This window comes from Mesocricetus auratus, unplaced genomic scaffold, assembly GCF_017639785.1.
Source record: "Mesocricetus auratus isolate SY011 unplaced genomic scaffold, BCM_Maur_2.0 Super-Scaffold_6730, whole genome shotgun sequence".
Taxonomy (NCBI): domain Eukaryota; kingdom Metazoa; phylum Chordata; class Mammalia; order Rodentia; family Cricetidae; genus Mesocricetus; species Mesocricetus auratus.
In genome coordinates, this window is record NW_024429184.1 from 66,877,085 (window position 1) to 66,902,092 (window position 25,008).

Genomic DNA, 25,008 nt, shown 5'->3' on the forward strand with positions numbered 1-25,008 from the left:
GTACAGGTTTTCAAAGTATGACCTGATGATTCTCTGAATTTTCTCAGAGTCCGCTGTTATGTCCCCCTTTTCGTTTCTGATTTTGTTAATTTGCATGTTCCCACTCTGCCGTTTGGTAAGTTTGGACAAAGGTTTGTCTGTATTGTTGATTTTCCCAAAGAACCAACTCTTCGTTGCTTTGATTCTTTGTATTGCTTTCCTAGTTTCTACTTTATTAATTTCAGCCCCCAGTTTGATTATTTCCTGGCATTTACTTCTCCTGAGTGAGTTTGCTTCTTTGTGTTCTAGAGCTTTCAGCTGTGCTGTTAATTCTCTAGTGTAACTATTCTGCAGTTCCTTCATGTGGGCAGTTAGTGCTATGAACTTCCCTCACAGCACGGCTTTCAAAGTGTCGCATAGGTTTAGGTATGTTGTGTCTTCATTCTCATTGAATTCTAGGAGGTCTTTAATTTCTTTTTTATTTCTTCTTTGACCCAGGAATGGTGCAATTGTGAATTATTCAATTTCCATTATTTTGTAGGGTTTCTACAATTTGTGTCGTTGTTGAATTGTAATTTTAACGCATGGTGGTCTGATCAGATGCATGGAGTTAGTCCAATTTTTTTGTACCTGTTGAGATTTGATATGTTGCCAAGTATGAGATCGATTTTTGAGAAAGTTCCATGTGGTGGTGAGAAGAAGGTACCTTCTTTTTTTATTTGGATGGAATGTTCTATAGATGTTTGTTAATCCTAATTGGGTCATAACTTTTATTAGACCCTTTGCTTTTTTGTTAAGTTTCTGTCTGGTAGTCCTGTCTAGTGGTGAGAGTGGGGTGTTGATGTCTCCCACTATAAGTGTGTAGGGATTTTTATGTGATTTGAGTTTTAGTAATGTTTCTTTTACTAATGTGGATGCCTTTGTATTTGGGGCATAGATGTTCAGAACTGAAACTTCATCTTGTTAGATTTCTCCTGTGATGAGTATGTAATGACCTCCTTCATTTCTTTTGATTGATTTTATTTTAAAGCCTAATATGTTAGATATTATGATTGCTATCCCCGCTTGTTTCTTGGATCTATTTGATTGGAAAACCTTTTCCCAACCTTTAACTCTGAGGTAATGTCTGTCTTTGAGGCTAAGGTGTGTTGCTTGTATGCAGCAGAGGGATGGGTTCTGTCTTTGGATCCATTCTCTTAGCTTGTGTCCTTTTATGGGCGAGTTAAGACCCTTAATATTGAGGGATATTAATGACCATTGATTGCTCATTCTTCTTTGATTTAGAATGGTTGTTGTTGGTGGAATTATGTGTGGAATTCTACCCCCTTTTTCTTTTGGCTGTTGGAAAGGTGGGATTATCTAATGCCTACATTTTTCTGGTTGTAGTTAACTTCCTTGAGTTGCAGTTTTCCTTCCAGAACTTTCTGTAGGGCTCGGTTAGTGGGTATGTGTTGCTTGAATCTAGTTTTGTCATGGAATATCTTTTTTCTCCATCTATAGTGATTGGTAGCTTTGTTGCTTATAGTAGTCTGGGATGGCATCCATTGTCTCTTAGTGTTGGTAGAATATCTATCCAGGACCTTCTGGCTTTCAGAGTTTCCATGGAGAAGTCAGGTGTAATTCTGATAGGTTTGCCTTTATATGTTACTTGGCCTTTTTCCTTAGCTGCTGTTAATATTCTTTCTTTATTCTGTATATTTGGGGTCTTGATTATTACCTGGTGAGGAGACTTTTTTTGAGGTCCACTATGTTTGGTGTTCTGTAAGCTTCTTGTACCTCCATTGGCATGTCTTTCTTTAGGTTGGGAAAGTTTTCTTCTATGATTCTGTTGAATATATTTTCCGCCCCTTTGAGGTGGTTTTCTTCACCTTCTTCTATACCTATTATTCTTAAGTTTGGTCCCTTTCATGGTATCCCTAATTTCCTGGATGTTTTGTGTTAGGGATTTGTTGGAGTTAAGATTTTCTTTGGTTGATGAATCAATTTCTCCCAGTGTATCTTCAATGCCTGAGATTCTCCTTCCATCTCTTGTATTCTGTTGGTTATGCTTGCATCCATAGCACCTGACCGCTTGCCCAGCTTTTCTCTTTCCATCCTTCCTTCAGATTGTATTTTTTATTGTCTCTACTTCAGTTTTCAACTCTTGCACTGTTTTAATTTTTTCTTGCAATTTTTGCTTTGTCTTTTCATCCATTTGTTGCATTTTTTGGTTTGGCTTTTCTTCCATTTCTTGCATTTTTGGTTTGTTTTTTCTTCCATTTCTTGCATTTTTGTTTGCTTTTTCTTCCATTTCTTGCTTTTTTTGGTTTGTTTTTTCTTCCATTTCTTTGAGATTTTTCCTATATCCTCTTTTATGGTCTCTATCATTTTCATGAAGTTGTTTTTAAGGTCATTCTCTTCTGCTTCATTTGTATTGGAATGTTGGAGTCTTGCTGGTATGGAGTCTCCAGAATCTGGTGGTGTCATATTTGTTTTTCTGTTGCTGAGTGTGTTTTTGTAATGTCTCTTTCCCATCCCTTCTTTTAGTGGGTGCAGAAAGAGCCCCTTACTAGTCTGGTGGTTAGGGGACCAGAGTTCCCTTTTGGTGGGTGCAAGCAAGTCCAATACTCCGGTAGTTCTCCTCTACCTCGTCCTAGTTCTGGTCCTGTGGGTGGAGAAGAAGACTGGGATTCAGGGGTGCATAGGCTCCCACCTAGAGGGGAGACTCAGCAGTAGTCTCCAGGCACTGTAACATGGGCCCAGAAACAGACCCCAAATTGCCTGGTCCCATGGTATAGAAGAAGACAGGGAAACTGGGATGTGTAGTCTCGTGCTGGGAGGGAAGGCTCACTGGCAGTCTGCAGGCACTGGTCCCCTGGTCCCGTTGGTGGAAGATGAGACCAGGAATCTGGGGTGCGTAGGCTCCCGCTGGGAGGGGAGGCTCTGTAGCAGTCCCCAGGCATCAGATACAGGGCCTGGTTTACCTGGTCCCCTGACACGCCCGCTGTGCAGCCTGGCCGAGACTCTGTGGAGGGTGTTGGGATTGATGGCACAGAGACCAGTCGGTGGTGAAAGAAGGCTTTGCTTTGTTCTTACCCCAGCTGGTTATAAACCCTAACACCAGAGGCAGTGGTGGGGGGTCAGGAAGAGGCAGTTAGTCATTGGAAAGATCAAGGTCAGGGTACTCCCATAGGTGAGCCCTTATCAGGAACTTATTGCTCCGGTAAGCATTTTTTACTGGCACCGGACTGTTTTTAGTAAACATGTTTTCTCTGCGTTCAGTTACAGCTGCCTGCTCTCAGGCTGATGGGGAAGTGGGCCTGTGGCTGAGGTCTCTTGTCCCCACAGTCCCCTGGTCCCTGGTCCCCTGGTCCTGTTGGTGGAAACATAGACCAGGAACCTGGAGTGCTGGTGCATAGGCTCCCGCCTGGAGGGGAGGCTCTGTGGCAGTCCCCTGGCAGTCCCCAGGCACTGGAAGGCAGGGCCGGTTACAGGGCCTGGTTTACCTGGTCCCCTAGTCTCATTGGTGGAAGAGAAGACCAGGAATCTGGAGTGTGTGGCTCCCACTGGGAGGAGAAGCTTTGTTGCAGTGTCCAGGTAGTCCCCAGGCACTGGAAGGCAGCCCAGATACAGGGCCTGGTTTACCTGGTCCCCTGGTCCTGTTGGTGGAAGAGTAAACCAGGAATCTGGGGTGCGTGACTCCTGCTGGGAGGGGAGACTCTGTGGCAGTCCCCAGGCAGTCCCCAGGCACTGGAAGGCAGCCCAGATACAGGACCTGGTTCACCTGGTCCCCTGGTCCCATTGGTGGAAGAGCTAGTGTCTATATTTTTAAGTATCACTGATAGCATGCTATTCCTGGGTCTCTGCGAAAATCAATTTTTATGAAGTTCCCTAAATAGTGAACCCAAAAATTTTAAATTATTAACCAAATTCACTTCATTATCTTTCATTAGTCATTAGTAGCTCTGAGGTACAAAGTGACAGGTTCTCTAGGAAGCTTGGGTAAATTAGTTCATCCACAGAATGTGACAAAAATGTCCTGTGACAAAATCTCACTCTCAGGCTGGCTTGTGTGATCTTTAGATGTAAAACTGTTAAAAGCGAATCATTCTGTACTTTTCCAGTTTCCAAACAAATGCTGCTAGTTTCACTCATCAGTGTTCTTAAGAACTTTATGTTATTTTTCTGTTTATGCTTGCCTAAAACGAAGAAGCTAGGCTCTTGAGAAGGGACAGGCACATGAGTCGTATGCCCTCCTCTCTTTCCAGTCTAACTTTGAAGGAATCAATGGATTTTGGAGGCTAGCATTTGCAGTGACCTCAGTCCTGTTGGGTGACTCTGCAGACTCCAGGTAGACAGGGTTCACTTGGTGCCCAGGGACATTGTTTCTGCTCGTGGTCTTGGACGTTAACTCACTACATCCAAACTCACAATAAGCTGATTGTTAAGCAGAAAAGCAGGCTACTAATAGTCAGTGGAAGAATGTGTGACCAGGATGTATTACTGATATAGAACTTCCTGTCCTGGGCACTGAATCTGCTGGGTGAGCCCACTGCAGATTTGAAAAGTTAGCTGAATGGTGTGATGTATTTCCATCAAACAGGGTTGAATTGCTATTGCTAATCTTAGCAATGCCTTTCCCAACACAATTTTGGTCCCTTATGAATCCATTTCTATCCACAGCTTCCATTTGAGTCCTCAAGCCTAGTCAATGTGTTGATGTGCTGTTTTCTGAAAAGAACATTCTCACAGATGTCTATCAGTTGGCGTTGGTTCTTACAAATGACTTTCCATCTGAGGGGGGAGATACAAGGATTTTCTTACCAAGTCCTTAGACTTTACATATTAATCCAGCACACAGTTAGTGTTAAATAGTAATCATATTCACATGTTCTGATTTTAAAAATTATATCCTGCTTTCAGCATCAAACTGCTATAATTTTTCTTGAATGCTGATCTTTAAATGAAAGTCTATAAAATCTGATGAGCTATTGAGGTCCATCTCACTCACTCCCCGCTATTTTTCCTGCCTCTGGTATTTCATTCCCAATTCTCCATCTGAAGTTGTGGATCTTGGGTATTTTGCTAGGAAGATAAAAGTGTCCAGAGACTTTCCCCTCTTAGACAACTGTACTGATACCTTGTATCCATCCATTGGCAGCTATGAACTGTCCTGTCCCCTTCCTCTCACCTACCAGAAGGCTGCCATGTGTTTGTGTCCTCTCTTGTCATCAGATTTTTTTCCCTTTCTGCTGGGTCTTTTGTATCTACTGAGAAACATGATGTGTTATCTCATCATGAAGACTTCTCCCTGGGCTCTCACCTCCCTTTATCTGTAGACACATTTTCTGATTCCTGTTACAGCTAGCCTCCTGAAGGAGTTGTCTCCTCCATGCCTCTTATGTTCTCTTGACACAGCTCCATTCTGATGTATGTCTTCAGCAAATCCATGGAAACAATGATGCCAGGGCTCACGAGGCTCCACAAGTCCATTACATTCTCTTTGAAATTCTCCTCTTGGCCATCTTGGTGGCTACTAGGAGCATACTTCTTCTCTTCCTCTTAAAACCTTTGTATTCTACTTGGGCTCTGGGGCATTGCTGTGTTGTATTCTTCCTATGTAACTCATTCTTTACCCCCTTTGCTCATCTTTCTGTGTCTCCCCAACCTCTAATGATCTTGAAACATTGGATGAATTTAGGATTTATTTCTTGAAACTCTTCTGCATCTACACTCAGGAGTCTCCTAGCTTGCCAAATTTAAACACCACATCCATCCTTGATACCTCCTATGTATGTGTCTTAGCACCAGGCTCTTCCTGAACTCCACATCCATAAATGGACCTTCTGAGTGTTTATCTCCACTTGATGTTTCTCTTACTGTGTCCAAAACTGAATTCATGACTCCATGTTTCCCCAAGACCCACAAGTGTCCTGCCTTCCCGTTCTCAGGGGATGACAGTTCAACCAAGTGGCCACTCACACCAAGTCCTGAACTCACTCTTTCTTTCTGTCTCTTATATTACATTCACTGCATCTGTAGGTATCTTGGCCCTGACCTTCAGGATGAATCCCCAATCCCATCTCTTCCTGCTACTCATCACCGCTGCCTCAGTGCAGGAAACTGCCATTCCATGCCTGGCCTCCTGCCTGGCCTCCCCACTTCTACTCTTCCCTCAGCCTGTACCCAGTGCTGTGGTTAGCACAACTCCTTGGATTCCTTCAATGCACTATATCGTGTGGAAAATCCACATCTTTCTCCTCACAGAATAGTTCAGAAGCCTCACTAGCTTTCCAGGCCCTGAATCACCTGACGCCACTGTCACCTCCCTCCTCCCATCTACTCTTCCAGCCTTTCCTTTGTCCGCCAATATGTTACAAAGCCACAGCCCTGTCTCTGCTTTAGAAATCTTTCCCCTGAGCCTCACAGTCTGTCCCCTCCTTTACACTCTCCCGACTATCCGGATTAAACCAGTAATTTTCCCATTCCACATTCATCATGCTTCAACCCACTGTTTCAATGCATAGCACCTTTGCTTGTATTTGCCATTTTGTTCTTTCCTAAATGGAAGCAAAATGAGAAAAGAGCTCGCCCTTATTTGTTTACGTAGAGCAGAAAAGAGCTGTTAAGTGAATGAATGGATGAAATGGATGAGTCACTGAGCGCACAGATGAAAGAATAGACTGTGTGTATCATGTTCTCATGTATTATGATGTCCATCCACACCAGCCCTAGGAAGTTTCGTCTTGATCTTATAGTTTTCCTCATCTGTGCCTTAGCAGCAACCTTTTCCTCTTGTTACTTAAATAGCCATTGCCCTGCTTTCTTTTGTTTGTATCATTTGCTAAAGGCCAATTTTTCTCTCTAAAAAGCATGTCTAAAAGTGAATCTCTGGGGGAAATGGCAAGCAAAGAGGTCATGGGACATTGATGTGTCTGGGGATGTCCTCTAGTGTGAAGACGACTTGGCAGAGAAGAGGAGGAGCAACGAGGTTCTGCGCAGGGCCATCGAGACCTACCAGGAGGCAGCCAGCCTGCCAGATGCCACCACAGACCTAGTGAAGCTGAGCTTGAAGCGACGGTCAGAAAGGCAGCAGTTTCTAGGTGAGAAGCAGAGTGGCAGGAACGTGGTACCTCCTCAAAATCAAGGTGGCAGGAACGGGGTACCTCCTCAAAGTCAAGGTGGCAGGAATGTGGTACCTTCTCAAAGTCAAGGTGTCTAGGAAGAAGCTTGGCTTTACAACTAGCTTCTGATAACTCGTCGGCCTTAAACAGACCTTTTCTACATTTAAGTAATCCTAACCTCAGTAATTGTGTGCATATACATGTGTGTGTGGGGGGGAGGTGCATGAGTGTGTGTGTGTGTGTGTGTGTGTGTGTGTGTGTGCACGCGCGCACGCGCACACATGGGCATGTGTGCATACAGAAGCAAATGTCTGTGAATGACCAGACCAGAGGAAAACCTAGGTTCATTCCTCCTTATTTTTTTAAGACAGGGTCTTCACTGGCCTAGAGCTTTTCACAAATCCTGGACTGGCTAGCATGCTTGTCCCAAGGATATGCCTGTTTCTGCCTCCCAAGCACAGGGATTACAAGCCTGCACCACCATGTGTGGCCTTTTTGCTTGGATTCTGGGCAACCCGCTCAGGTCTTTGTTCTTTCGAGGCTGGCCAGTTTGCCAGTGACTGGGTTTTTCTCAAACCAAGATACAAGACTAGCAGCCCCTGAGGAAAGACACCCAAGCTTGTGCTCTGGCCTCTATTTCCATTCACACACATGCACATAAACATGTATGATTCAGTTTAGAAGTATGAATTTCTTCCGTTATTTTTTTAATACCAAGAGATTCTCTTGTCTCCCAGTCCTAGTGCAAGGTCGCTTGTGAAGATGTCTGACTTCTTACAGAAATTCTTCAGTGTCTAGTGTGGTCTCTTCTGCTGAAGTAAGAATGGGGCAGGGTGACATGAGGCAGGGTGACATGAGGCAGGGTGACATGAGGCAGGGTCACATGAGGCAGGGTCACATGAGGCAGGGTCACATGAGGAGGCTCTGAGGCAGGGAGGTGAAGTTGCCTCACAGTAGAACAGGAGACATGTGCAGAGTGGAAGGGACAGGCAGAAGGTGTCTGCAGGGGGTGCTTTGACCTGCACTGCTGTCATTACCAGGAGAAATTCCAAGGCTGAAGGAAAGCTTGAGCCTGGGTGGGCAGGCAGGGAGACCGAAGTGTACAGAAAAGAAACGGATTTGAAACAGAGGCTTGGACAAACCACCCTGGAGATCTGATTGGAATAGTGCTGACCAGCAATGGGGTCAGACCAGGCAGTGAGTGGGCAGGCTTTTCTGCCCGAGATTCTGTTACCTGCACAGCTGCATCCCTGACTGAACCCGCGGCTGCCTCCTGACTAATATTCTTTTGCAGGCAGCTAATCCCTGTAAGTGCTAGTCTTCCCTGGCACTTTCTTTTCATTTGCAGTTTGTGTTGTGACAAAGAGCAATGACAGTGGCCCAGACTGTTTCCCTCTGAAAGCCTCCAAGTGAACTGCAGCTGGGGGTTCCTGAGCCAAGGAGTGTACCATAGCCTGTCCTCCACCAGAGGCTCCCATAGCACCAGAAGATGCCTCCTCTGCACTATAGCTAGTTCAGCACTGAGAGACGGTGACTTGTGTTAGAGAAGGCACTCGCAGTGAAGCCCTGCTCCATGGCCCTCAGTGCCCATTTCAGTTTGTACCGACTGCTCAGCCCCGAGTCAGACTTTGCGCTATCTACTGTCCATCTAAAAATGTTAAACTAATAAACCACAATGATTCAGCAGGGCATTTTCCTCAAGAATTAGAAAGCTGACATTTCCTGAAGAAGGAATTTTAGATAAAAATGTAAGTGTGGATTGACTCAGAAAATAAGCCTGTCTTTACGATTTATGATTGATGCTGTATTTAGTATCTACATGTAGCAGTTACGTATAGCATTATAACTATGCTACTCAACTTGAGAATCCATTCATAGATGAGGTCTGATGTAAGGTGTTTTTCAGGCTCTGTTAAGTCTACTCTCGTACTTTGTATTCTCACTACGAAGGCTCACATAATATTTTTTTTCCTATTCATCATTTTTCCAACATCAGGTCACATGAGAGGTTCCCTACTTACTCTCCAGAGGCTAGTTCAGCTGTTTCCTGGTGATACTACATTAAAAAACGACCTTGGCGTAGGTTATCTCTTGATGGGAGACAATGACAGTGCCAAGAAGGTTTATGAAGAGGTAAGCACTGGTCGTCTGTGGGCCATACTGATTATGTTGTATCATAAGTTCAAGTGCTGATGGGAAATTATATGTGATATGCACTGTGTCTTGTTCTCTTTGTCTTGAATGAAATAGCATGTAAGTTGTTATGTGTGAGATACTCTGTGCTTGGTTTTCCCATTTCTCTTTTTCTCCCCACCCTCTCCTGAACCCTGAGTGTCACATCTCACACAGGCTAGCCTCAAACCCATGGCAATCCTCCTGTGTCAGCCTTGTAACTGCTACCATATCCAATTTTTCTTGTCTTTCATTATTGTTTTTCTTTATTGGCATGTCTCTACTATACAGAGTGATAGGTCCCATAAAGACTATTCAAGTATACATATACATTGACAATATTCACCCTTGTATCTTGATTGGAGCAGTTTAAATTTTAGTTAACTGTTATTGTAATGCTTAAATATTTTAATCAGTCTATAGAAAACTTTTTTAAGGGTTTTCTTCATGATAGGAACAGGAAGGAAGTTAATAATGAAGTTAATAAATGTAAAAATTTAATCTTTTCAAGTTTTGTAGTATAAGCCTCTCAGACAAAAGTAGTAGATGCTACTGTTTTCAAAAGGGCATTGATCTTCCCATCGTCTAAGTCTCAAGCAACTATAGAAACTGGCTCCTTCAGGCAATGAGGGGATTTATTCAGCACAAAGCAAACAGGATGTCAAATGCACTTTGAAGCAGGACAAAGCTAACCTCTGTAAAACAGAGATGGATATGGGAGTTTGTTATTCTTTAACTTAGGCCTCAGGATCAATGGTCTCCAGGCTGCTTCCTTTACAGGAAATGCTACTACAGTGAACTAGCTGTGTGGTAGGAGGGGCTCTTCTGTATCGATAATGCTGTCAACAGCAACAGTCTCACCCTCGGTTCAGAGGTGGGGTCCACTCATGAAGTGGTGCGTGCCTCTATTGCTCTTGGTCCTTAGTTGAAAATCAATGAATTTTGAAGCTATTGTCTTTCTACCCTTGCTATCATTTTTATTGTTTTTGAGAGAGCAGAACTTTGGCCTTGGCCTTTTATGGCATCAATAATACCTGCACAAGTGGACTGAGGCTACAGCATTGCAAACGTGTGCCATCTAGAGAGGACCTGCACCAGGCCATAAGATAATTCCATGTGGGACATGGTTTCTGCTAATATACCAGGTGTCCCCATCCTGCAGAGATAGGTTAAAAGAAACACCATGTGTGTCAGTGATTCAGGACCATGTGAATGTAAAAGCTAACAAATCATCAGAGACACAACAATGGGAATACAGTTGTCCTTCCTACTTTTGTGTCCCCGCCTTCCTACACTCCCTCCTTCTTTCTTCTCCTTGCAAAACTCTTCTTGCTTCCCATCTCTCTCTTTTCTTTCCTTCCAGTATCCTCAGTGATGTACCACCTGGGTGCCATGCACACTCCAGGTCACAGCAAGTGTGCATACTGACGAGCATCTGACTGTGTTTCTCCCCTCTCACCTGTAAAATTCTTCCCTGGATGCACTCAGCCCTTCGACCTGATGCTAAGTCTCAGAAATGTGAAACATTTTCCTTGACCTTGAAAAGTAAAATTACTTTGTCTATGCACCTGAGACCACAGTCTTTCCTGGCTGAGTATACTAGGAAGCACAAAGTCCCAAATATGGCCATCTCACACGACTGATTGGCTTTCTTTTAAAAGAGCATTAATACATTGTAAGTGATGTGGGTTTCTCCTTTTTATTCTTCCTCTTACTTCTAAGTTCTAATGAGCTGTGGCTAATGGATACTCCTTCCCTAAAGTTTGGCCTGGTGTATTTATCTCTTTTCCCAAGTTCATTTCAGAAAGTGATACAAGGGTTGCACTTCACATTGATCTTTTAGTTCATTTATGAAAATCATTGTAAGATCCTATTTTTAGATTTTGCTCTGGTATCTTTTCAGCACAGAGACTAGCTTTACAGAGGTTTGGTAGAAGCTGCTCATATCTGTAGCTTTTGGAGCCCCTCCCATGTCTCCTTTCCGAGGCAATGACACTGCCACCAACTTGGAATCCCAACCCGGCATCATTCCAAGTTCTTTGCTGCCCCCCTACACTCTGTGGACCTCTGTCCTCAACCAGCCCGCATTTACTAAATGCACACACCTCAGCTCAGGGCCTGAGCTTATTGAAGCCGTGGAGTTTCCAGTCTGGGGTCAAGAAACCACTTGTCATGTTCACCTTCCCAGTGCATCCCCCCAGACACTGCTAACCCAGATTCTTTTGCAGGATTGCTGCCTTTGTTTGACCTTCCTCTACCCCAAGCACCACCTGATCACAGCTCTCAGCTCCAATTCTGTTGTGCTTCTCACAACAGAGTTCTTCAAGCGTCTTTCACTGTGTGCCCTCCCAGGCCAAAGAGTTCAGTTAGATTTCTAGAGTTGTTTATAGATTTGAGTATCATCTATATTTGCAGTATATTATATATATATATACAGTGCATATTGTCTATATATGGCACATATTATCTATATATGCAATACATATTATCTATATATACAGTGCGTATTATCTATATATACAGTGCATATTATCTATATAATACATATTATCTATATATATACAGAGCATGTTATCTATTTATATATAATACATATATCTATATCTATATATATACAATACATATTATTTCTCTGTATATACAGTACATATTATCTATATAAAATACATTAAAATACATTTATCTATATATACAACACATTTATACATATAGTATATATTATCTATATATATACAGCACATTTATCTATATACAGTACATATTATCTATATATACAGTGCATTTTATGTATACATACAGCACATGTTATCTATATATACCGTGCATATTTTGTATATATGCAGTGCATGATATCTACATATACAGTGTATACTATGTATATATGCAGTACATATTATCTGTATATACAGTGCATATTAGGTATATATACAATACATATTATCTATATATACAGTACATATTATCTGTATATATAGTATATACTTTATAAGAAGTACATGCCCTCCAAATGAAACTTCAAGCACAAATGAAATATTTAGAATGCTTCCCAAATTTTGCTGAACTGACAAAAATCCTTTTCACTCTCACTAAAATATTGCTATTTCAGTATCATCACCGTGAAGTGCTACTCATGGTTTAGTAATACCCCTGGATATAAATGCATCCATGATGAATGCATTATAAGTATCCATCCCAGAGTGGATGCCTAAATATGAAGATAGCACTTACACTTCATGCATGTTATACTACAGTGGGGCTTTGAGCCATTGCTAAGGGAGATGAGGATACTGGACCAGAAGCTCTGTGATACTGTAGTAGTCAGTTTGCTGATGGACAGAAATAGTGAGTAACAGTCAGGTAGTATATACAATATGGAAGAAAGAGCATAATTTAACATTTTCTCGTGTAACTCACAGTGACACACAATTTAGAACATGCATTTTTTTCTGGAGCTTTCTGTTTAATATTTTGGGGTCATAATTGACTGTAGAAAATGAAGTCTTGGATAAAGGAAAATAGATAGTGTTTGTAAAGTTTTGAAATGTTCCTTGCAATAAGATTTACTGTGGGTAAAAATGTAAATAGATGATAGATAGATAGATAGATAGATAGATGGATAGATAATAGATAGATTGATTGATAGATAGAGAGATGAGATGAGATTAATACAGATAATACATACAAAGACTATCTAGTGTCGTTTTACTCAGTATGGATTTCTTGTAAACCCACCTGTGTCTTTGTCTATGAGTTTATTAAACCTGTAAATTCACTGCACATCCATCTACAAAGTACAAAATCATGGTGTCTAAATGTAAAGCAAGATGGAGACAACACTGTCAGCCCCTGTGGGGCATGAGCCCTGCCCATCCTCCTGGTCTGTATGTGCCAGATAGGATGCCTGACTGTTCACCTGCAAATGAGCAGAGAGATGTGGGCTTCATTCCCAGGAAGTGTGTTTCAGAGCAGGAGTGTTTGTCATTTCTTTTCCCTGGGGGATTATTCTTCATGTCCCTAAACAGAATGTTTTAAGATTCAATGTGACCCCTGTACTCTTCTCCAGTTTCTTTGCCTATTGTCTTGTTTAGTTTCACAGCATCCCCCTTCCCTTCCCCGTGTGTGTGTGTGTGTGTGTGTGTGTGTGTGTGCCCATGCGTTTGTGTGGTGTGTTTGAGAGTGTGTGTGTACATGTGTGTTTGTACACATGTGTTTGTGTGAGTGTGTGTGTGTACACGTGTGTTTGTGTATGTTTGAATTTGTGTATGTGTATGTGTGTGTGTGTAGGCCAGAAGAGGGCATTGGATTCCTCAGAGCTGGAGTTACTACAGGCATTTTAGAGACTCCCAGTGTATTAGTGACTTTTCTTTTGCTGTGAAAATATCCTGACAAAAGCCACTTAAGGAACAGGTTGGGTATGGTGGTCTGAACGAGAAATGCCCCTAGAAGCTCAAGTATTTTGGCTTTGTGTGTTTCCAGCCTTGTCTCACTTTCTGTTTCCTTTCTGCTCCCCATGTGCACATGATAAGCTTCCTGCCAACATGCTTTCTCTGATGTTGTCCTGCTGCCCCATCACAATGGCCTCTTTCCCTTTGGAACTGGATAAAGAACTGGGATGGCTGGGAGTGGGGTGTCTTTCCTAGTTAAGAGATGGCCAGGAGTAGAATATACTGGAATAGTGTAGTGACCTTTGACCAAGGGAATTCTCACACAAGTAAAGGGATGACCCACTTAGACACCCTGGTGGGGAGTTTTTTAGCCTAAGGGGTATTTGAGAACAAATTATTTGGTGGCAAGGGTGCGTTTGGCTTGCTATGAACCACAAGGAGTCCAGTGTGTCTCAGAAGAGCAACTGGAAGAGGCAAGAGCAGAGAGAGACAGGTGGAGGCTGTAGAAGCGGTTCCTTGGATGTGGCCTTTCATGCTGAGTAAGTGAACCTACGGAAGGGTCAGGTGTGACCTTAGATTTCAGTGGTTTCCCTTGGGGTCCTACGTGGAGAATGAACAGCAGGGGTGCCGAGTGTCAGTAGCTCAGAGGATCCTGTAGGTAGGAGCAAAAGAGAGAGGAGATTCGATCCAGTGTGGTAGTGGGTAAAGAAAGTGTCGAGCTTTACGGTTCTAAATATGTCTAAAGGTCATGGTGGCCGGAAGTGGGAATGAATGAGGGTCTGCAGCCAGTGTGAGCCAAAATAACTGGAATATAGACTGTTTGCAGTGAGCCCAGTACAGGCATGGCGTGGCCCCTTGCTAGATACCTTGCTCTTCCTCTGTCAAGTTCCCGTGGTAGCTGTGACTTCACTCATTCTAACTGTCTCGGAGATAGAGAAGAGAGGTACTCAGGCATCATCTCCCCACAAGTACCACTCAGATCTTCTTCATCTTCCTTTTTGTTCAAGAAACTCATTTCCTACGCACATTCACAAATTGAATGCTGCTGTGTTGATTTCTCACTGTTAATATTTAATTTAGAGGCATTTTGTATAATTTATCTTCAAGTCATAATAAATGCATGTAGTGATGAACAATGGGATGCCTTGTTTGAAATATCCACCTGGGTTTTATCACAGACTGTTGGATTTTCTTTTCACTAACTTTATATTCAGTACTCATTGCACTCCCAAGAATTTATCTTCATTCGTAATTTTTTAGCTTGTTATTTCAAAATAATCTCCCACCTCCAAAAGGCTGCACAAGCAGGGCACAGGTTGTACACTCAGTTGCTCAGCCATTCTGGATGCAGCCTCAGCATAGAATCAAAGAGTTCAATTGGCGCCTCACCAGGCTAACACACAGGTTCCCAGAATTTAAAACTCTGTTCAGTGTTGCTGTTCAAGGCCTACAGGGCTCAATTCAAATCTGCTGGTATGTTAAGCCTGTAACAGTTCCTCAGGGATTTTTCACTCACACGCCTATGAAAAATACAGGCAGTTGTTAGGTTACAGCTGTCAGCTACATCTTCGTCATTCAGTATGGTTTTACTGTTGGTGCAGGTCAGCCTTGGGAGTAGTGCTGAGCCCTCGGTGGGGATATGGGATCACACCACAGCAGATGTCATTTCCATGGTCAAGGAAATGCCCCATGATACCACTATAGTTGCCTTTATGATCACCCCACATCTCTAGCACTTTACTCAAGATTCTTTCATGTTTTAGTGAATGAGTGGGTCCTAATATGTTGAGGCATGTATATAAAGCAATGTGTAATAACCCTCCAGAGTTTGCTTTTAGCACAAAAATTCAGACTGATTTTCTCTAATCACTGAAAAACTTTGAAGTCTTATCAATTGACAGGCACTTTTCTGATTGCAGGGCTAAAGCCATACTCCAGCAGTTACTACCTTCTCATTCACAACTTTATTCAGTAGCTGTGAAAGCATCTTGAGTTGAGAGGCAATGAGTTTGCTTTGTTTAATGATAGCAGTGAGACAAAGTGCTACCACAGTGTTTGAAGCTGGAACATCACAATCCATTCCAAGTACAGCAGAACTAATTGGAATTTGTTTTGACATTCACTTGTACAGTTTCTTCTCTGTCACAATAGCTCTTTGTTTTCTTTGAATTCAGGTTCTGAATGTGACACCAAACGATGGCTTTGCTAAAGTACACTACGGCTTCATCCTGAAGGCGCAGAACAAGATTGCTGAGAGTATTCCCTACTTAAAGGTACCTGCCATGATCTCCTTCCATCCATTCATTTCGTGGAATCTTTTGAGACCCACTTTGGTTATGGCTTTTAGTTGACTGGCATGCATTGCAGACTTCCTAGCATGGGAGTGCATGCTTCACAGGCAGTAGGTACCTACACCCTGAGTGAATGTTGTCAAGAGTCACCAACCACATGAGGTGCTTTATTTGGTGTCACTGTTGCCAAAATCCCCAACAGAATCCATTTAAGAAAAGTTTCATTTGGTCTCTGAGTTTCTGGGAGTTGCTCTGTGTGATCGTGGGAATGACACTACAGAGCTCATGGTGGCAGAAGTGAGTGACAGTGACTTGCTTATGTTGTGGAGTTGGAGATAGAAGCCAAGTAACCTCCAAGGTTCACCCCTGGTGACCTACTCCTCAAGCAAGGCTCTACAAACTCCCAAAACAGTACCTCATGCTGGAGACCAAAGCACAGGAACCTGCAGGAGATGCTGTTGACTTCACCAATAACAACATGAGCAGACACTGTTTGGGAAAGACTGTAGGAAGAACTTCCTGAACTAAAGCCATTATATGGTGGTATTAATTTTAATTAGCATCCACAATGATCTAAAGTAACAGATTTCATTATGACACTTACATTTGTTACACAGCATACATTGGCCATCCATTCCTCCCTAGTGTAGGTTTTACATTGCAAAAAGTAAACAAAATTCATGGGCAGTTTCTTAAAATATAGACAGTGTGCTAAGTGCCTTCTTCACAAATTAATTAAGTCTGTTCCAAAGGGCTCCAGCTGCCTCCATAGCATGTAAACTAGATAAGCTTGAATGCCAAAGCTTGACTAATGTCTCAAAGTCCTAAAATTCATTGTTCCTTTTTTTAAACTATACTAAACTGAAGCCTGGACAGTTTACCAGAATCACACTTGTTCTTGGTCAGGACTACTGCATAAAATTCTTGCTGTAATAGAAACATCACTTATGTGTATTACTCCCTCCTTCCACATGAGGCCACTGAGCATCTAAAATGTGGCCACTGTGACTGAGGAAGAGAATACAAGTTTATGTAAGTTCAATTTGTCTTCGTTTGAATGGCAACAGTATGGTAGCTAAGAGTAAGCTCTGCTACAGAGAACTACAGTATGCACATGTAGCTGATGAGAGCTTCCAACCCCCATTACAGTAGCAGTATGGCTGATTTCTGTGACTGCTTCAAATAATTCTCACCACCGCAGAGAATTCCCACAGTGTGTGTAGTCACACAGGCTTCTAGTTTCCTATTTAGTCCACAACCTTGGGGCATGGAGCTGAGCAGTGGTGCCTCTAGTTGGCATGTATGCTCATCTGTCCCGGCTATCATCAGGCACTGCAGACCTTTCCATTCCTTCCGGGGCCATGTGGGTATGTGTTGGTGTGATTTAAAGTACCCTCACGTCTCCTTTCACTCTGAAGGCCTGATGGTGTTCTCCCAGCCCTGTCAGTGGGAAAACAAGAGCTAGGGCAGATATTTAACAAACAAGGATGCTCCATGTCAGTAGTTCCAACATTGTGCAAATAACATTTCTTCTGAGAGAAGAGAATGACCTTTTAAATGTGTGTGTGTGTGTGTGTGTACACTATTATTATTTATAACCAGAAGTGTGTGGTGCATTGCATCTGTATCATGTACATGGAGGACAGAGGACAACTTGCAGGAACTGGCTCTCTCCATGCAACATGTGGGCCCTGAAACTCAGGTCATCAGGCTTGGCAGCAAGAGCCTTCACCCATTGAGCCATCTTGCCAGCCCTCAAATAACTAGCCTTTTGTGCAGAGACCTCAAAGATGCAAATTTTCAGAAAATAAACCCTTGTTATTAAACTATTTCAGATTTTTTTTGCATTTCCATATTTATTCTCTAGTATTTTCTCTTCCTTTTTTTTTTTTTTTTTTTTGGTTTTTCGAGACAGGGTTTCTCTGTATTGTTTTGGAGGCTGTCCTAGAACTCGCTCTGTAGACCAGGCTGGCTTCAAACTCACAGAGATCTGTCTGCCTCTGCCTCCCGAGTGCTGGGATTAATGCCCGGCTTCTCTTCCTTTATTTTAAAACAAAATCTTAATTCCAGTGCTTGTATGAAAACTGGGAAAAAATAACAAAGCATTTCACAATAGAAATTGTTCAGTTAAAATTACATGTGTCAAAATTCCAGTTGGCTTGAATTCTGTAAATTTAGTAAGAAGTTTCATTAACTACTTGTGACACATTTGTTTAGGGTAGAAAGAAATATCACTTATACTCTGACTGTCATCACTTGAAACACGAGCAATGAAATGTTTGGGTTCAGGGATAAAAAGACTCTAGGTGGCATATGGTCAGACTTGGAGAGCAAAATAAATGTGAAAGTACCCTGCCAGGGAAATCATCTGCAATATTGGAATATGGCTGCTCCCGCTGTACAAGTATACCAAGTACATGCTAATTTATGGAGTAGGCCACTATTAATGATAACTGCATTGTTAAGTTTGGATTAATAATCTCATTTTTATACTGTAAAATGTGGACCAACCTCACTGTCAGATTTTAATAATGGGATATAGTTTTCAGAATCTTAGGTTTTCATGTGAGATGTTGTAGTTCATACGTAAGGAAAATCTACACAAAACAAACAATGAGACTCAAACGCCACTGTCCTCTTCCAGGAAGGGATCGAATCCGGGGATCCTGGTACGGATGATGGCCGGTTTTATTTCCACTTGGGAGATGCCATGCAGAGGGTCGGGAACAAAGAGGTATTACTGACTTCATTTGTGACTTTACTCCAGTAGATAATGGAGTGGGGAGGGATTATTCTTTCTAGGAACCAATTAGAACTTTACAAACATTTTTAACACAAATTATTAAGGCAGTATTCTAATACGATCTTTGGGATTTGGATTTGCTGTTTGTTTGCCAAGCTTTCAAATAAGTAATCTGAATAGTACCTCTTTTGGTATGTGTGTGCCAGTGTGCACGTCTGAGTGTATCTATATGGGTAGGGAAAGGTAAATGCTACCTTGGAAAAGTATTTGAAATAAAGAAATAGAGAAGTCTCTAGAGTTGTTTAAAAATATTTACAGAGTTCAATTTTTGTTTTATTTTAGAATTTCTGCAGTAGTTAATTTTAGAACTCTTTGACTAATCCCTAAGCACCATGGTCTTTATGAATAACTGTGTAATTGTTGTATTAAATTTAAACTGAACATCTGTAGCTAGGATAATGACAGGTGCAACACAGAGAGAGAGAGAGAGAGAGAGAGAGAGAGAGAGAGAGAGAGAGAGAGAGAGAGAGAGAGAGAGAGAGAGAAAGAGAGAGAGAGAGAAAGAAGAGAGAAACGTTGTAACTAAAACAAATGACATATTATCTTTGTAAGTGTCTATTTCCTGAGTACAGTTGTCAACTTGTTTAAGTATGACATTAGTCGTAAAATCATGTACCATGAATTTCTAGCCTTGTTGCAATCCACTGTGACTTACATGCCAACAAACAATCGTATGCCATGTAAGAATTCTAACTTAGCTGACTAAAGATGAAAATGCAAATGAGACAGTGACTCTTTGTAACCACTGCCTTAAATGTGTGTGACATTTAAGGACAGCATAGCTTCAAATTTCTAAACGTAGTAAGAATGTGAGACCCTCTGGGTAACTGAAAGCTCAGAAGTAAGCCGGGTTGTGACTATGTAGTCTCCTGCGAGAAACAGGAATGAATTCAGAGCAGCAGAGGTTTGGATGATTGACATTATTTCCTCTCCACATTTCTCTTCACATGTACTTTCCCCCTTTAACCTACCAATCATTTGACTAAAATAGAAGAAGACACTAGAAGTGCAGGGGAAGATGGGAGAAGACATCACTGATGGGTAGTCGTTATTTTGTTCCTTCTTGTGATGTAAAAAGAAGCCTCCTTTGAGTGAGAGGGATAAGAAAATGTCTGCTACAGTATCCAATGCTGGGTAAAAAGTCATGTTCAACTACTGTAAATGTAATCGTCACTAATTAACTTATCTTTGAACATTTTGTGGTACAGGGCAAAGACTGATAAAAGAAATTACTTTATCTCCTATCTTAGATGAAAACAGTTCTTACTTCAAGGGCAATGAATTCACTACTGAACACTTGTTATAAGCCCCTGTATTTAAGCCTGGGGGATTGTTCTACCAGCATAATTACCATTAATATGCAAAGAATAGCACACAGTTCCTGAATTTGTAAAGTTCACAAGGATTTGTCCTTACAGGGAACAGAAACAAGCTGAAGAAGCCCTGTGTTAGTGTAGCCCAATACTAGGTGTTGACTCTCTGTGTTTCTGAGTGTCAGAGCTCACCTGCTGGGAAGCAGCTGTCCCCCATCCCCATCCCCCCACTCCCCTTACCCCCCTTCCCTCACCCCCACTCTCTCCCCAACCCCCATGCTTTCATCCATGGAGCTCACTCCCATCTGGAAGGGATGGAGATGAGAGGAAAGCCTACAGTCTCTGCTGCAGAGGCTGGTGAGAAAATGAACATTAATAAATGTTTTTGTTAGTATGGATGAGAAATTCAGGAAGACAAGTCATGGTGGCCCTGCAGTGGTAAAGCTCCAGAGGCTCCCTAACTTCAGTCTATGTTTTGTCTTCATATCTAGGCTCGTTCTCCAAGTGCAGATTCACAAGTCTACTGCCTGTGTGAGGGCACTGCATGGAGAGATCTCACAGCAAGCTCCCCTCTCCTCTGGGCTATTTTCGTCCTACACTCTGTCTCTGGTTCCTTGATTGTCAACTTCTGAATCAAAATTGGGGTCAGCCTTGGCTCCTCCCTCTTTTCATCGCTTACTTAGGGCCACTTCTGAGAAACAGGCCTGGGCTCATTTCCCAGATGGATGGAGAAAGCTGGGGAACTCTTGACTATTGACTTTACTATTCTTTATTGTGGTATAAAACTCTTGATAAATAAGAACAAAAGTAGAGGTCATTTACACAGGTTTCTTACTTGACTGAATTTCTACAAATTTTTTGTTGTCATTTTTATATGTTTTTAATCCAGCCTAATTTGTTGAGTCCATTCTGTAATGTATCAGTAGAAGCAATTTTTAAATTCCTGATCTATCATTGTGAGGATTTTATTTCTGATAAAGGGGAAATGACATAGGAGTGCAAATTCAAGGTCCTTGTTTAATTTGTAGTGGATACTGTGAGTATCAGAACAGGCTGCAAAACAGTGTGAACAGGAACTAGAAGGGCCCCCTCTCCCAGGCATCTAGCATAAGGCAGCCTCAAACCTAGAGGAAATATAAGGGCCCATATAGATGGAAGTCTCTGTCCCACCTGGTTCCATAGCCATTTAGTCCCAAATAAAAACATCTCTGCTTATAAACTGCTTGACTGAGGCTCAGGCTTCTTATTTGGCTAGCTCTTTCTTAATTATAACCTATTTATATTAATATAAGTATCTTCACATAGTCTTGGCTTACCAGATAATGCCTGGTGTCCTATCTTCCCAATAGCTACATGGTATTTCTCTGGTGGCTCCTCTCTCCTTCCTCTTCCCAGAATTTTCCTAGTCTGGTAGCCCCATCTGTATTTCCTGCCTGGCTACATCCTGCCTGCCCATTGGCCGAAACAGCTTTATTCATCAACCAATAAGAGACAAATATATTCACAGCATACAGAAGGACATCTCCCATCAGACCCAGCTGCCCAGGCAGCCAGCACAGAATGGCCTCAAACCTAAGACCTTGAAGGTTGCATTGTGAGGCACTATTTACTGTTTGGGTTTCCTATAATTACTTTTCTCTCCATTATCCCATCATATGCCTAATCAAATGAATTACTGATGACTGAAAAATTAATGAACTACCAGACTTTAAAAAAAATCATATGTTGTAATTAATAGTGTTCAGTTCAACAGCAGAAAGCTTAGGAAATAAAGTCCTAAATTCAAATTGGTTGAAACAATAATGATCAAATTAGTTTCAAAGATGAGTGCTATTTTCTTCTTTTTTTCTGACATCAATTAGCCATTTTAGCTTTCTGGGCCTTAAAAATCTCTGGGCCCAAGTTATACGTGCTTCAAGGACAATATATAAGAAGTATTAGCATGTGTGCTCCTTGAGATTTTAATGAGAAAGATAATTAAATAAGATTCCTTTTGATGGTTTTGAAAAGTGATACAAAGAGAAAGGGTTTTTAACTTGTTTTGAGACTTGTATTCTAATTCCAAGAATTGAGCCATTATAACCCTTAGTCTCAACATTTATAACATGGAGATGTTTGGGGCTGTTAGAAAGATCTGATGAGGTCATTTATGTAAAAGGCAAATAGTGAAGTGTTGTAGAAAACAAGAGGATCATTGATCTCACCTTTTACAGTGCAAGCAAATTTCGAAACATGATCAAAAGTTAGTAGTTTCATATGCTAAAATATGATTTTATTTACTTCTAATCGTTTTATACAACAAAATAAAAGAGACACTAATAGCTTCTGAGTTTAAATTATTGTATCTGGAGTTTTGCAAAGAAGGTGTTTAAGTTAACATTAAATATTCCTTTTTATTGATCAAAGCACATATATTTAACCAGATATGATGATCTCACAGGCCTATAATCTCAGCATTCAGGAAGCTAAGGCAGGAGGATTTCAAGTTCAAGGCTACCTTGGCCTATATGAAGTGGCCAGGGTTCTCAAACTAGCAATCCCAAGACCAGATGCAGCTATGGCAAAGATGTTATTTAGGGTGCCACTGGAAACTCCTCTCCAAAGACAATGGGCACTTGGACAGACAGTCTGGGGAAGGCCCACTTGGGGGCAGATGGTAGGGCCTCAGTTGGACCAGCCATATGGAGCAAATACTCTGCTCCAGCTGTCCCTGAAGAAGCTAGTCTTAGATGCCAGTTGTATTACAAGAGACAACCTGAAGCCATGAGTGCTGTCCCTTACTGCAGAAAATGTAGTACACTATGAGCCAAAGTTTCCTAATACAATGTCTGATGTCTGATATAGGCTACCATACTATTTACTGCCAACTCAGAATAATATTTTCCTTTTATCTATACTGTCACCATAGGATATCAAAGAAAGTTACTATGAAAAGAAATTACTTTTTATTTTAGCATTCCAATTCAGTAAATAGTAAATGTATTTCAAATTGTTTAAATCACAATCCATACTTCTTAAAGAAAGTATGAAAGAAGAACTTACAAAACGAAGGCTAAATAAAAACATGGCCTCCTTTGGGATCTTAAGTTACGTGTCTACTCAACAAATTAATTCTAAACTGACTTAGATGTGTAGAAACCAAAATTGGTGGGTTATGAATCCAGACTCCAAGGAGGTGACTGTTGTTAAAATGTTTAGGTTTATCCAGTAAGGAGACACAGACCGTGACTCAACGATCCCACGTATTGGTGGATGGGGAGGGAAAGGGGGGTGAGAGGTAACCAACCCGTGCAGAGCAGAGAGATAGATAAGAGAGAATCACACACACACACAGAGATAAGATGAGAATAAGAGTGTAAGAGGGAAAGAGAGCGGAAGTAGGCAGGGGTCAGTCCTTTAAAGGGGTCCTTTGCACCTGCGCGGTTCTCACAGAACTCTGGGCTGGCCAGAGTGTTGCCTGAGTGCATCCTGCCAGGTAACAGGGCAGGCCAGCATATTGCCGGAAACTTTCAGTGACAGCCTGAGAAGGAAAATAAATGCTTATCCTAACAGCTTATAGAAGCTCAGTTAGACCACAGAATTCTCACCAGATCCCATCAGGTAACATCTTCATTTAATTATCTCAGAGTGCAGATAGCCCCTGAATTAATATGTGTCATAATTTTTTCAGTTTTGTTGAGTGTGAAATCAGACTGCATTCAATGGAAACCGTACTTCAAATTTTGGCTTTTGAGCTCCTCCCAGGGCAGCAATATATAGCACCATACTGTCTGTGATGCTGAGCAGTGGCAGTGAACTATGACCCTGGCTGTCATACATCATTGGGAGTACCACAGGAGCTTCGGTGCTGAAGAAGGATATGCTGTGCATTAGGGGAAGGAAGTAGGTTTTCACTGTATTCACAGTGGGTCTACGGCCCCACCACACAAGGAACATGTGTATTAGCTTATGAAACTTCCCTTAATTTTGAAATAAAAATGTTTCCTCCAAAAGAGCAGTGTGAAACAGCCTTTCTGTTCTTTCAGGCATATAAGTGGTATGAACTTGGGCACAAGAGAGGACATTTCGCCTCTGTCTGGCAGCGTTCCCTCTACAATGTGAATGGTCTAAAGGCTCAGCCATGGTGGACACCCAGGGAAACTGGCTATACCGAACTGGTGAAGGTGAGTGTCAGTTTCCACAGTGCCCACCCAACCTACTTCTTGTTAAAACCACAGGCTGTGGAAGGAGTGTTAGAGAAAAGGCATTACTTTCCTTCCTTCGTTCCTTCCTTCGTTCCTTCCTTCGTTCCGTCGTTCCTTCCTTCCTTCATTCCTTCGTTCCTTTGTTCCTTCCTTCCTTCCTGCCTGCCTGCCTGTCTGTCTTTTTTGTTTGTTTGTTTTTCTAGACAGGGTTTCTATGTACAACAGCCCTGGCTGTCCTGGAACTCCCTTTGTAGACCAGGCTAATCTTGAACTCACAGAGATCCCCCGGCCCCTGCCTCCCTAGTGCTGGGATTAAAGGTGTGCACAGCCACACCTTTATTTTATTTATGGTATTTTATTTCTAGTAAAGAATCTTCTAGATAAAACTTCATGAGCCAAGCCTCCATCATCTGTACCTCTCACAACATTTCTATGTTTCAAGCACCCAATGCCAGCTCATTAAACTCTGAGGCATCACAGACCTTTTCTAACCTATAGCTCCAAAATCTTCTCACAGTCCTTCCCAAAACAACAGGATCAGATTCATTACAGCAATGCCCCATGTTCTTGGTATCAATTTCTGTACCAATTTGATTTCTGTTGCTGTGATAAAACACTGACCAAAACCAGCTTGGGAGGGAAGGGTTATTTCAGCTTATAGGTCCAAATTCATCACCAGGGGAAGCCAGGAGAGGAGCTCAAGGCAGGAAGCTGGAGAAAAAAAGAAATGAAGCAGAGAGCTTGGTGGAGTGAGTGCTGCTTATTGGGCCTTGGGTTG

The 25,008-nt window shown here is 41.9% G+C and overlaps 1 protein-coding gene across 9 annotated transcripts in view; it reads left to right on the plus strand.

Annotated features, from left to right (window-relative positions):
• Positions 1 to 25,008, plus strand: part of Asph (aspartate beta-hydroxylase) — a 194,237-nt gene that overhangs the window by 139,322 nt on the left and 29,907 nt on the right. For all 9 annotated transcript variants that reach the window (XM_013110944.3, XM_005066736.4, XM_013110941.3 and 6 more), the window contains 5 exons: positions 6,911 to 7,061; positions 9,079 to 9,215; positions 15,814 to 15,912; positions 18,575 to 18,664; positions 24,072 to 24,209. In XM_013110944.3, the coding sequence (XP_012966398.1) occupies positions 6,911 to 7,061; positions 9,079 to 9,215; positions 15,814 to 15,912; positions 18,575 to 18,664; positions 24,072 to 24,209 (615 nt within the window). The remainder of the gene's footprint in view (positions 1 to 6,910; positions 7,062 to 9,078; positions 9,216 to 15,813; positions 15,913 to 18,574; positions 18,665 to 24,071; positions 24,210 to 25,008) is intronic.